Here is a 15,889-nt window from a genome sequence, read left to right as displayed (position 1 = left end):
CACTCTGGGAGGCAGCTGGTGATAGCTCAAGTAGATGGGTCCCTGCCACCCATGTGGGGGACCTGCCATCAGGCATTTAGGGAGTGAATCAGATGATGGGAGAGAAGTCTCGCTCGCTCTCTCTTTCATACATTTTTTTTTTTCTAAAAAGCCAGAAGAGAAGTCTTACAGACATCAGTTGAGAATGTTAGAGACAGCTAACCCGAAGAGACAATATCTATCCTTAGATAATAAGTATATTCTTGTCCAAAGAGGTGTGGTGAATGGGCTGTACCCTTTCCTAAGAATAGAATAAGGCAGAATTACAACATGGAGAGGGAGAGCAGGCCATTCTAGCTCTCATACCAAGTGATGTGAGAGCCAGGTCATTCCCCCAAACAGATGAAAGTGTATGAGAGGACCAGGGTCAGCTGAGACAGGAAAGCAGATGATATACAGCCATAGTGTATTGTTCTTTTCAATCCCGCCAGTCATCTGGCTGTCTGTGATACTGTCAGCAGCCCACCTTCTGGTATCATACATTCAAGACTACTACATCTCACACGTACATTCACTGTTTCTCCCCCATCCGATCAGTTAAGGCAAAGGAGGGACGAAGGGGAGTAGCCTTGGTTTTAGAGAACTAACCCAGAATTGAAACTTTCAATGATAGCTTCAGGGTAGACTGATGGGGTCTGAGAGTCAGGAAAGAAGGGCTGAGGGCAGGCCAGAAAAGTTGTGCTGTCTTCCCTGGTCTTGACAGATTCTGGCCTACCATGGTCATGGACACAAGCTGTAACATGCCCCACCCTTGCCTTGACGCCATGGCCAAGCCATCTGCTTGGCACTTCCCCTTAGCTGGCAACAATGGGGCATGTGGTGATGGCCACATAACCACAGGAGAAGAGAACTGACTTGATCATCAGGACTCTTGAAGAGATGTGGTAGTCACTGGTCCCTACTAGGGCTGGATGATGTCAACAAACTCCTTCCTGAGTGGCAAGCGGCCCTGGTACCAGCTGCAGGTGCCATCAGCATGCTTCATGCAGACATAATGCTGGGCCTGGTACCCGTAGAGCTTCCGTTCCAGCAGCCAGTCTGTCCAGAGGCACTCGTTGGGGGCCGAGATGGTACAAGGCACTGTATAGCAGGTGGTGATCTAGAGTCATGGCCACAAACATCAAAGTGAATAGGGTGTCCTTTTCCCATTCCTGCCTCACAGCCCATGTCCAATGCCCCCATCTTATGAAGTCCTTGCTAGTCCCCAGATTTCCCCCTGAATTCTCCTACCCTGAGCTCTAGCAATATAGTATTGCCTCTACCAGCATCTCTAGAGTCAGGCAGCCCTGAAGGTCCTCACCCTGCCGCTGACCTTGAGCTAGTCACTTTGCTTCCCTTTAATTTCTTCACCTTAAAATGATACCTAAATGCCTGACGGATTTGTTATAAAGAGTAAATTAAGTATTTAAAGTAAATTGCCTGTTACACAGCATGGCAGAGTAGACTCTCTGATAGCTGTACCTGTTACTGTCATCTCAGCCTGCCTTATTTGATGGTCACCGTCCCAGCAAAAATGCAGTACAAAATGCATAAGGGACTGTGGACCATGTGGGTTTCCCATCTGCAACTTCATATCATGGCTGATCCATGGGAGACCTCAGTTATAGTGTAGTCACTGACTAAATGTATGCATGAATGCAGGAAAACATAAAGGGTAAGGCTGTGACACTCAAGACCCTTACCCTACTCCCCAAAGAGCCTAGAAGTGGACATCCCCTTACTTGGCAGACACAGTTCAGATGGTAGTGATGATTCAGGCTTTCCCTCTGCACCAAGGACAGATCCTCCCAGGGCTCGATGTAGTTGCACAAATGAATGAAGACTTTTCCATCACTGAGGACCTGCCCTTCAAAGGGAGATGGAAGAGAATACAGCATCAGGAGTCTGCCTGGAGCTCGCGAAGTCAGAGTCTTTGAAGAGCCCAGAGTTACAACCCCTCCAGTGACTGTTTGACGGCAGTGGCAATCCTGGGCTCAATGAAGGGACCAGAAAAAACCCCATACTCTTTATATTAAAGAGGTTAATAGACTGTGTTTGTATGAGGCAAAATCGAGGGACTGACAAAGGCCTTTGCTTTATTTAGCCTGGCGCTGAAAGGAGTACATGGGTTTTGAAGTCAGACTCCAGGGGAGACCCCTGCTTCCCTTTTATTTACCAGCTGTGTGACCTTCAGAAAGTCATGGAACCTCTCAGCCAGGAGATGAGAATAATAAAGTCACTGTCAGGACCAAATGGAAGAATGTCTGTAGACTTCTTATCCAGTTGGGGGCCCACAGAAGATATTCAATAACTAATAGGTCCCAACCCTTCCTGACCAGTGTCCTGCCCCATGCCTGTCTTGGCGAGCCTTTCTCCTTCCTCCTGAGATAGTTCCCCTTCTTTACTGATCACACGCCGTCCCATCTGGCAGAGACACTTCCTTGGTACCACCTCATCTACAGATCTATCCCTAACCATGCTGGCTTGATCACTCACTGAGCAACTACTGAGACCTACTACTAGGAACGCTATATATACTCTTTCCCCCAAAGGAGCTTAAAAATGAGCAGGGTAGACAGGTGAGTAGGCAAAAGCTGCACTACTGTGTGATCATGCCCAAGATGCAATCTAAGCATCTGTGTATCTTCCATCTGTGGAAGGGGTGTGGGACGGTGTCTCAGAAATGATGGGTAGGCATTCCCTTGCTGAACAAGCTAGGGGGAGGGCTGTGGACACTGAGGCTGTCTCCAGAGGCAGAGGGATATGGCCCAGCAGCACACCTCCTGCGACAGCAAGTCATGTACTTCAGCTCCAGAGGAAGTGAGGAGCTGGAACTGTCACCGTCAAATGGCAGGAGACACACTAGAGAGGCCAGCAGTGTTCCAGAAGCAAAGTGCTTTCAACACCCGGCAAGAGAGCCGTCTTCTAAAGGCAGGGGTGCCGCTGATGACGTCTCAGTCACGTGTTTTGTCATTTACCCCCTTCCCCCCAAGGAGCCTTGACATACTTGAGGGCAGACAGCATGTCTCCTACTTCTAATGCACCTCCCTGCCTAGCAGTGAGTAGAACACAGTGGTAAGTGTTTAGGAAGACAGTGGAATCCAAGAACTTTATCAGGCCTGGTATGCTGCTCCGGGGAACTGGAGGGCTCAGTGGCGTGCCCTGCCTCTGCCTCTCCTATCTCATCTTGGGGCTGCCCAGGTCAGCACAGTTCCATCGTAGAGCTCAGAAGCCCCTGTCATTGTGACCTCCAATGCCTGTGTCTGGACTGTGAACTCTTTGAAGACTGTGGCTTCTTACTGAATGTCCATGCCCTTGCCCAAAGCCTGGCAGTGAATAGATGGTTCCTCTACTGCTGACTGGACCGATGGACAGTGAAATCCTCCACCTGACCTCCCCACCGCTGTGCGCTTTCTTTTGCTTGCTTTCACCCTGAATATTTTTCATCTTTTAGGGCCAGTTTGGATCCTACTTACACAATTATTAAAGTATTATTCACAAACACCTCCTTTTCCTAGACTCCAAAATGATCTATTGTTGTATTCACCTTTTTTTTTTTTTTTTTTTTTGACAGGCAGAGTGGACAGTGAGAGAGAGAGACAGAGAGAAAGGTCTTCCTTTGCCGTTGGTTCACCCTCCAATGGCCGCCGCGACCAGCGCGCTGCAGCCGGCGCACCGCGCTGATCCGATGGCAGGAGCCAGGAGCCAGGTGCTTCTCCTGGTCTCCCATGGGGTGCAGGGCCCAAGCACCTGGGCCATCCTCCACTGCACTCCCTGGCCACAGCAGAGAGCTGGCCTGGAAGAGGGGCAACCGGGACAGAATCCGGCGCCCCGACCGGGACTAGAACCCGGTGTGCCGGCACCACAAGGCGGAGGATTAGCCTAGTGAGCTGCGGCGCCAGCCCTGTATTCACCCATTTATGGAGTCATATTCTTGTGTGATACTTTAAGTGTCCCAGCTTAACTAATTCAGTACTGAAGAGTCCTGCCTGGGCCAGAGTCCATGGAGACAGAACTGTTGGACTCAAGGCTCTTGATAGGGCCTGTGTAAAGAGCAGAGCTGCACCCACCAAAAGTTTCGGAGGCAGATTTTGGCTCAAAGTGCCAAAGATCTTACACCAATTAAAACCCTTCGAAAATAGAATTGGCTACTCTAGGCTGAGAGAGCAACCTGTCTTTAAAATAGTGAAGCAGGGGCTGGCCTCATGGCACGGCAGGGCAAGCTGTGGCCTGAGATGTGAGCATCCCATATGAGCATCAGTTCACATCCTGGCTTTCCCTTCAGATCCAGCGGTCTGCTACTGCACAGGAACAGGAAGATGCCCCAAGTACTTGGGTCCCTACATCCACGTGGGAAACCCGGATGGAGTTCCAGGCTCCTGTCTTTGACCTGGCCCAGTTGCAGCCATTTTGGGAGTGAATCAGCAGATGGAAGCGTTCTCTCTCTCTCTCTCTCTCCCTTTCAATTAAATTTTTTAAAAGCCTTTTAAATTTTTTTAAGTAATAAATAAATACATAAAATAGTGAAGCAATGGCCAAGATAACTCTAAGAGGACTCTTGAATTCAAAGGGAGGTTGCCTCCACTTGTTTCAACTTAAAAACTGTTTCTCACGAACACATCTTCTTATGCCTGAGAAAATGCCACCTGGCTCACAGAAAGCCTTGACGTTTTTAGCACAGACTTATCAAGGCCATTACTGCTCTTCAGCTTACTCACCAGTCAAGAGATACTGCTTCTGGCTGTTGGCTTCTAACTTCACACCACAGAGAGAAGAGTCAAAAGGTGTATAGATGTACTGAACATCCTTGATTTTCTCAAACCCTTTAAACATCTAAAAGGCAGTTACAAAAAAAAAAAAAAAAAGCAGTGTTGGGTCAGTGACCCTATTATGCATATTAACAGATAAAAATTCATTTTTTAGTATGAAAAATTAACAAAAGTCTAATTTGGAATTAAGTGCTCAGAGATAACCCTATTAGTTACTCCTCTCAGTAACAACAGCAACGAAATCTAAATCTTGAGCTTACTCTGGTGAGAGGGGAGGTGTTCTGATGGGAGCTGAGGGCCCAAATGGACACCAGGGGCCTGTTGGGCACTGTCGCTGCGATTCTGCGGGCCTTCCCCCAACATCTCATCCACTTCAGCATCTAGACTGAAGGACCACCTAACAGCCCCACCCATCCCTGAACACAGACCCCACTCCCTCTGGGAACCCAAGGGAATGAACAGCCTGTGTAGTCCCCATGTACCTTTATCTGTTTGATTTCATACCGGATCATTTTCTGAGTGTCAGCTGGATCTGCACTGGCAGGAACTGCCTTCTCACTAGAGATTTTTGCACGGATCACTACAAAGGAAGATAAAAGGAAACTTTTACCAACTGGCGGGGCAGTCGCCTGAGCGCTGAATGGTCTAGTGCCCTAGGGAATTTTGTAGGGGGCTCTTGGCCTAGTCTGTTGTTGGGTTTTAGGCAGAGTGGTGTGTGTGAGAATGGGGAACTGGAACTCCTCTGCAGCCATAAGAAGGTCCAACTCCCTCCTTAGAGGCCTGTTAGGTCCTACAATCTCTATGCCTTTTTGTTCTGAGCCTGATAGTTTGGAGGGCTCTAGTGCTCCAGACCCCATAACGCAGAGGAATGAGGGGCAGGAGGGGACCTCCTTAAAAAAAAAAAGATTTCCTTATTTGAAAATCAGTGTTACACAGAGAGAGGGAGAGACACACAAATCTTCCATCTGCTGGTTCACTCTCCAGATGGCTTCAAGCCAGGCCGAAGCCAGTAAACAGGAGCTTCTTCCAGGTCTCCCACCTGGGTGGCAGGGGCCCAAGCACTTGGCCATCTTCCTCTGCTTTTTCCAGGCCATTTAGCATGGAGCTGGATAGGAAGTGGAGCAGGCCACAGGGGATGCACTGTTGTTATGTATGGCAACTTCACCTGCTATACCACAATGCGGGGGGTGGGGGGTGGGGTGGGGATGTTGGGGCGGGGTGTCCTTTAAGTGCAGTTGCTGTGAGGTTCATCTGTTGGTGTGGCTCAAGGCCTCACAGCAGCCCAGGGTTAACATTAACAAATAGTTATTGAATTCATAAATATCTGACCCTGCATGGTGGAAGTCCAGCCCTTACCATTTAGGCATTAATAAAAATCTGTTTATGAAGTTTTTTCTCTGTGCCTGGCCCTGAACTAGGTACTAGACCCATAGATGTGCCAATGACAGGGTCCTCGTCCTACAGAATCCTTAGTTTAGTGGAGCACGCACTTAGAAAGAACAGCATGGTAGGAGTGCAGAGACATCAGAGATGCTGTGGTAGTACCAAGGAATCGGGGAGTCTTCAAAGAGGGAAGGCTGAGTTAGGCCCTGAATGGGGTTTGCCAAGACTTTAAGCGTATCAGGAAGGGGCTTTTCAGGGAGAGAGAGAGAAAGGGGTGTATTGGGGTTTGGTGGTAACTTCATTTACAGGCCTGGGCACACACAGATGTCAAAATGCAAACCCTCTCCCCTCCTCCCTCTCCCTCTAGTAGTTCAGAATAATCACCAATACCTCCAGTGACACTCCATAATTGCCTTGTGGCCCCACAGGGCCAGGCTCTGCTGTTGCCATGGCGCCAGGGGACCTTAGAGATCCATCAGCCTCGGCGGGAGGCAGCCAGTCTGGGGCGGGGATCTGAGCTCCTCCCTTTTCCTCCCGGGCCTCGCAGGAATCCCCCACCACCGCCCCCTGCTGCGGACCTCGTACTCACCCAGCGCCGAGTGGCATACGTGCTGCTGGGGGTGCGCAGGGGCGCAGCTGCACGCCTCGCCCGGCCCTGGGGGCCGCAGCAAGGCCAGCAGCCGCAGCAACAGCGCCCAGCTCGGCGCGGTCCGGGGGCTCCGGGGCATGACACTGTAGAGCCCCGACTGCGCCCGTGGGGTCTTTCAGACCAAACTGTCCCTCCAGGGCGCCTTCAGAATGCGTTGCACCCCTCGCCCCAGGCTTTATGAGGTGGCCCAAGGACCAGTCCCGCCCCCAGTGGACTCCGCCTTCCTCTGGCTCCAGGCCACTCTGGGCTGCAGGACCCGAGGCCCTCCTGAGCAGCAGATTCACAAGATGAGGGAAGCCAGAGAGGCCCCGGGCTCGGATTTCCCGGCCAGAGTGCTTGTCTGGAAGCTGGGGGAAGCCAGTGGGTGAGGGGGTGGTATCGGGCAGCAAGATTGAAAGAGCAGCCTGACAAATGTGTGGGCAGGAAGACGGAGGGACTGTGATTCAGGCAGAAGGGACAAGGGTGAGGAGAGGCACAGACAGTGAGACAGAGTCAGGGAGAGGCAGGCAGAATTACAACAGGCAAGAGAGACAGTGACAGAGGAGGACGGACCCCTCGCTGAGCTGCACACTGGGAATGAGACAGGCTACTCCGGGCTTCTTTCAGCTGCAGGAAGTGTTTTCAATGCCCTATTTATGAGGCTCCAAAGCAACAGCAAACAGTAAGGGAATAGGACAGAGAAAGTTGGGGTGTGTGTGTCTTGGCTCAGTTGGCTAGAGGGGTGGGGAAAGATGTCCGAGAAAGCAGCCAGTGCTTTGGGAACCCTTCCCAAAGCCAGAGCCTTAGTCTCTGCAGATAGCTGGGGCAGTGCCCTCCGTGAGAGCTCAGAACACGGGGTGTTCCATCACTGAGCCTAAACCCCGGACTTCAGAGCCCTCTCCGGACCATGGCTCTACTCAAGACTCTCATGTTATAGAAGGCAGGGCAGTCTAGAAAACAAGCCAGAAACTTGGGGTCCTTGTGGCCAGAGCCTTGTCTACTGTTTGATGGAGCATAGTTCTCCAAGGCTCCAAATAGAAAGGGGCCCGTGGGATCATGGCTGTAAGTGTTTGCCGTTAGTGCTGGGTTCTGATTCTGCCTGTGACGAGGTGGCTTTGTAGACTTTGCCACTCCAGGACTCAAATTCTTCTCCATGGAGGAGAGTTTTCAAATGCCCTTTTAAAAGCTCTTTCTCCAGCCAGGAATGCTGAAATCTTCCAGCCAGAACTCCCAGTGTCTGGTCACATCTGGGTTCCCGTGGGAGTCGGACTTTCCATCAGAGCCAACGTTATTTCCTTCAGAGGTGTTTTCTCACATTGGTAGTGCTGGTGATGTTTTTAAGAAAGGAAGCTGAGAGAGAGTTGAGTCCAGCTGAGAAAGAGGTTGGATCTTCATTCAGGGTCCAGGCCAAGGCAGAGTCTGAGGTACTCGTGTTTGAAGGGGTCTTAGAAAGCATTCTGTGTGTAACTTCTTTTAACAGATTTGAAGGCTGAGGCTCAGCGAGGTAGAGTGACTTCTGGAAAGTTTAGTAGCAGAGAGGACCAGAGTGTGAGTCTCCTGACATCTAGTCTAGTGCTCCTTAAATCCTGCTGTTTTGCTTTTTCCACCTGCTTTTTGTTACAGCTTGAAATCCTGACTTTGGAGGGTAGTTCTTTTGAGTTTGTATTGATGCTCTGTTAATATAGGGCTGCCTCAAGGTAGAATTTACTCTTTTAGTGGTCTCTTTCTCACAATAAACTATTACATTCTCATAGCAACACTCTCTCGGACCCCAAACTGGGCAGAAATAGGCTTTAGCATACTGTGTGTTTGGTGGTGAATTTGGGGTGTTGTTGAGCAATGAAGAATGTGGAAGGATAGTCCAGGTCTGTGTAGGCAAGCTGGACCTTTGAAGGGGGTAAGTACTAAGAGTTCCATGACAAAAGGGACATTGATATTCCAAAGATACATTTTTTAAAATTTCAAGTTTACTGAGGTGCAGTTTACATGCAGTAAAATTTATCCTTTTAAAGATTTTTTAAAATTCCTCTTGTCCGAGGGCCACTTCTGTTCAGGGTTTGTATAATGAACAGACAAGATTGAAGCAATGAGTTGTAAAAATGTAGAAAGGACCAAGTAGGTGAACAGGGTGCCTGTAGTCCTGCCGCCAACATGCTATATGGCCCTGAAAGTCACTGTCATTCAACAGGTCTCAGTTTTTTAATTCATAAAGCAAGTGGATTGTATTAATTCTTTAAAGGACCTTCCCAAAGGTTTTCCCAAGAAAAATATTTGTAAAGATTCCACAGAGAGAGAGGCCATTCTGACCAGTTCATTCCTTTCTCCTCTGCTTTCAGCTAACACTGCCTGCGTTCCCTGTGGTGGTGAAGATTGGCCACGCTCACTCGGGCATGGGCAAGGTAAGGCAGAAGGGCCGCTGTCTCTGGTGTGTGAGTTTTCAGATAGCTCATTTGTGGATTGCTCTTTGGCCTGTGTTACCAATGAACTCCTTCCCAGGAGATGATGATCTGGGCCCTCCAGAGTCATGACTGTTACCCAACCAGACCTCTTTCAACAGCAGATACAAGCCACCTGCTCATTCCCTTGGATCCCTTATAGCAGGTGTAGTCCCTGGCCCTGGGAAGGAAAGCTGGAGAGAAGGGGCCTCCGGGGGAGGCGTGGCACCCAAGTCTGCGTCTGGATTGGAAACATCTTGAGGCTCCGGGCTCTTGTGGCTTCTGAGCGTGTCTCTGTGTGTGTCCCTTTCTTCCTCTCTGCCCTGCTCCAACATTAGGTCAAAGTGGAAAACCACTATGACTTCCAGGACATTGCTAGCGTGGTGGCCCTCACCCAGACCTATGCTACAGCGGAGCCTTTCATTGATGCCAAGTATGACATCCGGGTCCAGAAGATTGGCAGCAACTACAAGGCTTACATGTGAGTGGGGATGGGGTCCCAGCAGATGTTCTGTACTCTCCTCTCAGCCCCGCCAGAGCATCGGAGGCTCCATGCAGCAACTGACTTTTGGTTTAACTTCATCTGGACCACAAGGCAGATTATCAAGAGAGAGGGTACCATCTAAATTCCCACAGTAGCCAGGTTTGGGGCGGGCCAAAGCCGGAGCCCGGATCTCAGTCTGGGTCTCCCACCTGAGTGTCAGGAGTCCAGCTACTTGAGCCGTCTCTTGCTGCCTTCCAGGGTGCACATCAGCAGGAAGCTGGCATGGGAAGCAGAGCCGGAACTTGAACCCAGCACTCCAGTGTGGTGTGCAGGCATCCCCAGCATGCCAGATGCCTGCCCCAAGTCAGGGTTCCTTTACAGTTAGAGGTGAGGGTCTATCAACTAAGATGAGAAATAAATAAAATTATATGATTTTCACTAGCCTCTAAGTGAAATAAAGCTTTTTCTTTAGTTATGGACACATCAGTAGTAGCAGTATATAAGATTTTGTCGCTAAAGATACTCAGATATTGTTCTATGACACTGCTGTTGTGACATGTATCATAAAATACAAGTCCCTCTCATTGCTATTTAAAAATCATGCTGGGGTAAGCATTTGGCACAGTGGTTGAGACTCTGCTTGGAATGCCTGTACCCCCTACTGAGCACTTGGCCCACGTCCTGCCTCCATTCCTGGTTGTAGCTTCCTGCTAGTGGATACCCTGGGAAGCAATAGGTGAGGCTTCAAGTAGTTCTGTGCCTGCTACCTACTTAGGAGACATAGACTGAGTTCCCACCTCCAGCTTCAGCTCAGCCCAGGCCTGGCCTATATTGGCATTTGGGGAATAAACCAGTAAATGGGAGATTTCACTCTGTCTGTCTCTGTCTTATACCTGTCAAATAAATAAAAATTAATAAATTAAAAGTTTAAAAAGAAAAATCATGTTAGTTAATAGCCCTGCTACTACTTTGTATACTTAAAATTGTAAGTCTGTTTAGTATTTTAACTTTATTTGGTTATTAACTCTAACTGGGTACCTTTGTGAACCTGTGGACTTTATGCATTACTTACATTTTGTGCACTGGAAGGAATCCGTAGGCTTCACCAGGGTGCCCAAGCATGGGAGAGGTAAACTTCTGAAGTGAATGTCCAGCCCTGAGCACACTGCAGAGACGATGATTTTTCCACATAACCGTATCCATTTGCCAGAATGAAAGTCAGAAATTTCCCATGACAGCATTTAGAAAAAGAAAAGATTTCAAGACTTCCTGACTTTTATAGTATAATTTCATTTTTGGGGATGTGAGCCTCCCACTTTTTAAAATCTGAAGGGGCACTGTCTTCACAGAGAAAGAACGTCAGTCATACGAGTTCGATTTTTGCCACTCGGCACTGAAGCAGACTTGAGTCTTGAGCAGCCTCCTCTTGACTTCACCTGCTTGTTCCATTTTACTACGTCTCTCTGTTCAGTGTTTGTGCTCCCCTACCTTGGAGTTAGGTAGGCTCCCCTTCCCTGCACTCCACCTCCAGGCCAGCCCTTTTCACGAACTGATGTGTGTGTTGTTCGCTCTCTTCCACTCTGAGCTGCTGTGGGGAAGAATCACGCAGTCATCTCTGCGTGGCCACTGCTCGCACGCAGCAGGCACGTGGTGGCCCCTGGTGAGCATTCAGGGACAAGCCCTTGTAGGGAGTGAACCATGGGATGGTTCCTTTCATTTATCAGCTAGATTCTCGCTTCTTTTTTTTTAAAAAAAGAGAGATTTTATTTATGTATTTGAGAGGTAAAGTTACAGACAATGAGAGGAGGAGACAGAAAGATCGTCCATCCACTGGTTCACTCCCCAAGTGACTGCATTAGCTGTAGCTGAGCTGATCTGAAGGCAGGAGCCAGGAGTTTCTTCTGGGTCTCCCATACGGATGCAGGAACCTAAGCACTTGGGCCGTTTTTCTCTGCTTTTCAAGGCCATAGCCAAGAGCTGGCTCAGAAGTGGAGCAGCCAGGACTAGAACCAGCACCCATGTGTAGGCAAAGGACTAACCTACTGTGCCACAGTGCCAGCCGCTAGATTCCTGCTTTTAGAAAAAGCTTATTATTTCATATTTATAGTCTTTCTTTTTCCAGAAAGAAACTTAGAGCTGTAAAAATAAATACAATGCAAGACAGAATCAGTTAAAAGGCTATTACAAAAACTAGCTAAACAAAGCAGAAAAACAGATATTTTTCAGGCACCTAGAAAGCAAGTAGCTAATTTCCTCTTTTAATCTTAAAATTCCAAAAACACAAAATGTTTATTCAAGACAGCAGTGAAGCAAGAGTATCTTTTTTTTAGATTTATGTATTTGAAATGCAGAGTTAGAGAGAGGGAGCGAGAGAGAGAGAGAGAGAAAAGCAGAGACAGAAAGAAATCTTTCATCTGCTGATTTACTCCCCAAATGGCCACAACAGTGAGAGCTGATCTAACCCGAAGCTAGGAACCAGGAGCCTCTTCCAGGTCTCTCAAGTGGATGCAGGGACCTAAGCACTTAGGCCATCCTCTGCTGCCCTCCCAGGCACATCAGCAGGGAGTTGGATTGGAAGTGGAGCAGCCAGGATTCAAACTGGTGCCTTTATGGGATGCTGATGGCAGCTTTAATCACTGTTGCCACGGTGCTGGCCCCAGCAAGATTATATTGATTCTTAAACTGAAACACCAAATTTTTAAGGATTAGGGTTTCCAAAAATGATACATAACAAAGCACAGGGAAAGAGAATTCCTGAGTACTGATGAAGGCTGGGCAACCAGAAGCTTTAGATAACATTTAGCAACTTTTTTATTTGCAAGGAGCCATCGGTTCCTTGGAGGACCGTTGGGGCCCACTCAGCTTCTCTCTGCCACAGTTCTTCCTCAGACTTTGTAGCAGTATCCCTGCCCATAGACGGAACTGACTTATCTTCCCCAAGATAAGGCAGGGGAGTCTTTCCCAAAATCTCTCTCTCTGATTTACAAGCAGCAGCATTTGGTGGAACGAACGTTCTGTTCCTGCCTCCCCTCTCAGTAGGCAGTAGCTTCCTCTGCAGAGGTCGGGTGTCCTGCGAGTCCAGAGAGATGGTGGAACTCTCATTGGTTGGTTGCTCAGTGTCCTCTATGCCTTGACATGCCCCAGGGTGCCTATATGGCTCAGTGCCCTGCATCCCATAGTTACAGGAGAGTATGAAGTCTTAGGGAACTTTCTAGACTTTCAAGTGCCACACAAATGTTGGAGATGTTATCACCATCCACTCAAAGTTTCTGACAGCCTGTTAGGTAACATGGCTTTGTGTTCAAGACATGGAAGTGAGTAACAGTGTGTCCCTGCCTTGAAGATCTGGTCTTGGGGACACATTTGTAAACCAGCGGTGTGAAGAAGACAGACTTGTTTTTATTATGATTCTGTCTTTGTGTTTCTACTCAGGGTTTGCAAGCCATTCAGCTGTTTGTTTCTCTGTTAGGTAGCAGGGTGCAGGGGAAAGCACGTCACATTGACAAAACAAAGATTCCTGAATTTTTATCTAGGTGCGCAGTCTTGAACAAGGCATCTAACCTTACTGAGTGTTAATCTCCGTGTGTATAACCAAGAATTCCAGTCTGTTCATAGCAGGGAGTTTGAAAGAAGGGTCCACAAGGGGTTTGGTGAGAAAGCAGTCAGTGCCATTCAGGTGTGCAGTGTCACTGCCCCCTCAGTTGACTCACTGGGCTGCCTCAGGGCTCTGAAAAACGAGCTGTCTGTATAGATTTCTCATGTGAAGCGGGGCTTTGGGGAGGATATTCCTGGGAACTTGCACATCCGCTCTCCAAGCTCTGTGAGTGGTAAGGACAGCACGTGAAGCTCTGTCCCTGGGGGAGCAGGGCTGTTCCGTTCCCAAGGCCCCCCCTTCTAGTCACTGCATCTGTATGAAAACTAGTCATTTTAAGGACAGGTATTTTTGGTGCTCTGCAGTTTATTTAAACCTGTATCAGTTGGTCCCCGCCAACCCTGGGTTTGCAGTTAATTGAGGCACAGAGAGTGATTTACGTACCCAACTTGTCAAGAGCAAATCCAGAATTAGAAGCCAGGTCATCTGCCTCCTAGTTAGTGCAAGACTGCTTGACTCTAACACGTGTCCGCCAACGGGAAGGTGCAGAGGGCACAGCAGAGAAGTTGTTGCTGGCCAGATGCCATTGGCTGCATCTGATGGGTCGGTCACATAAGCCCAAAGGTTGGAAGACTTGCTCAGAGTCACGTTGCTTGGGCTGAGCCAGTGTGGAAGACATTGACAGATATTCACAGGAGTCCCCAGGAGTGACAGGACCCAGGTTGTATAAAGCAAGTCCGCCAGATGCTGGGTGGGTAGGCTTCGGAGAATATGAGACACAATATACTGTCAAGTGGTTATGGACTTGTGGAGAGTCCTTAGCTTAAAGCTTAAATAACTAAAGTAGACAGTAAAAGTGGGGTTTTTAGTGAGTACCAGCAAAGTCTCAGAGAGGTTCTAAGCAGACAAGAACTCTGCTGTTTGGAAAGATCAGGGCAGGTGCCATGGAGTCGGAGACTTCTGGGCTGGACACTTCAGAGAGCAGAGCATTGCCTGCTGGAGGTGGGAAGGGAGGTCAGCAGAGGCAGCACTAGGCTCATCAGACAGACCCTCTGAGCATTTGTAGGAACAGTAGGTACAGAAAGCAGCACTGTGTGAAGATCCTGGGAACTTTGATGCCCTCCTCTTGCTCGTGTGGCTCACGGCTGTCGTACCCTGGTGGGATTTGTTGCAGGAGGACATCAATCTCAGGGAACTGGAAGACCAACACTGGCTCTGCAATGCTGGAGCAGATCGCCATGGCGGACAGGTGAGTGACAGGAGTCCGGTTCCCAGCCGGTGACAAGGTGGCTTCCACAGGTGAGGAGCTGTAAGAAACGGGCCCTGCCCAAAGGGAGCCTGTGAGCAGACAGGACAGAGAAGAGTCAGTCACGAAGGTAAAGCAGGTCTGGGCCCAGTGCTGAAGAATGGAGATAAAGGCTCGACACACCATAGAAGTTCCAAGAAAGCAGTAGTTAGTGTGGCCTGGGAAAGCCAGGGGAGGCCTCCAAGAGGAGGTGAGTCCTGCTCTGGGCCTGGAAAGATGGGTAAGAACTGAAGAGCAGAGAAATGCACTTGTTGGTGGTGGAAGGAGAGAGGGATGTGGTGGAGGATGGCAGAGGTGGAGGCAATGAAGAGAGCTAAGGCCCCAGCTTCAGGGCACCCTCCCTTCCCCTCCAGGTACAAGCTGTGGGTGGATACCTGCTCCGAGATGTTTGGTGGCCTGGACATCTGTGCTGTCAAAGCTGTGCATGGCAAAGATGGGAAAGACTACATATTTGAGGTAAGTCTGACCGTAGGAGTATCTCAGTGAAAGACAACTCCCAAGGCTGGAGGTCAGGCTCTTGGCTTGAAAGCTATGTGTACAGCCCAGATTGCATTTAGTTCAGGGTATCTGAGCCTTAGCAAGGTTCTAGAGAGCAGACATTGTATCTGTACACCACAGTGCCTCCACCAGGGTGGGGTTGTTGTTTCCAGTCTGCTAAGCTCACCCACAGGTGTGAGGTCCTGGGGCCATAGACCAATGCCATTTCTCTGGAAAGACTGTAGTGATTTTACCCTTCTCTGTCTGGGAAAGCTGTCCTTGGTAGTTATTTGATCCAGCCTCTTCATTTTACAGGTGAGAAAACTGAGACCTAATGTCATACGTAGGCTTGTACCCAGGTTGGATCAGCATCTCATTCGGGCCCCTGAGTAAAGAAGAGTCTTCCTGGCATCTTTCTGAGCCTTTGAAACCCTTTACCCAGCCTGGTCTTCCAGTGTGACTTGCTGACTCCCTCTTCCTGTATAAAGGCAAAGCTAGCAGCAGCATGAATCCTTCACGTCCCAGACTTCCTGGGACTGGGAAAGGCTCCCTGCCAGGAATTTTCAGAGTACTGGTGTGGGAAGTCCAGCGTGGGTTTCAGATTCAGAATCTACCCCAAGGCCTGCATGGCAGATGACCCTGTGGATGGTCGTGCCTCCCCTTTCTGGTGGGCCTGTTTTCTCATCCGTAAGTGGGGGAGTTGCGCTGCAGTGATCCTGTTAAGGCAGGCAGTTCCTCAACGAGGGAAGCATTGATCTGGCTTTGAGGTAAAGGAAGTATCAGGATGGGTGGCAAAT

General features: G+C 49.1%; 2 protein-coding genes across 3 annotated transcripts in view; one reads left to right on the top strand and one right to left on the bottom strand.

The window, feature by feature from the left end:
• The window catches only part of SYN2 (synapsin II), a 197,292-nt gene that overhangs the window by 158,741 nt on the left and 22,662 nt on the right, over positions 1–15,889 (top strand). For both annotated transcript variants that reach the window (XM_051851718.2, XM_051851719.2), the window contains exons 6-9: positions 9,135–9,197; positions 9,572–9,714; positions 14,484–14,558; positions 14,969–15,071. In XM_051851718.2, the coding sequence (XP_051707678.1) occupies positions 9,135–9,197; positions 9,572–9,714; positions 14,484–14,558; positions 14,969–15,071 (384 nt within the window). The remainder of the gene's footprint in view (positions 1–9,134; positions 9,198–9,571; positions 9,715–14,483; positions 14,559–14,968; positions 15,072–15,889) is intronic.
• Positions 941–6,898, bottom strand: TIMP4 (TIMP metallopeptidase inhibitor 4). The gene is given in 5 exon segments (NM_001195690.1): positions 941–1,138; positions 1,761–1,885; positions 4,737–4,851; positions 5,270–5,367; positions 6,760–6,898. Coding segments are annotated over 5 exon segments (675 nt in total).

This window comes from Oryctolagus cuniculus, chromosome 10 (genome assembly GCF_964237555.1).
Source record: "Oryctolagus cuniculus chromosome 10, mOryCun1.1, whole genome shotgun sequence".
Taxonomy (NCBI): domain Eukaryota; kingdom Metazoa; phylum Chordata; class Mammalia; order Lagomorpha; family Leporidae; genus Oryctolagus; species Oryctolagus cuniculus.
The sequence above is the reverse complement of the archived record's forward strand: the minus strand, read 5'-3'. Positions and strand labels throughout refer to the sequence as shown.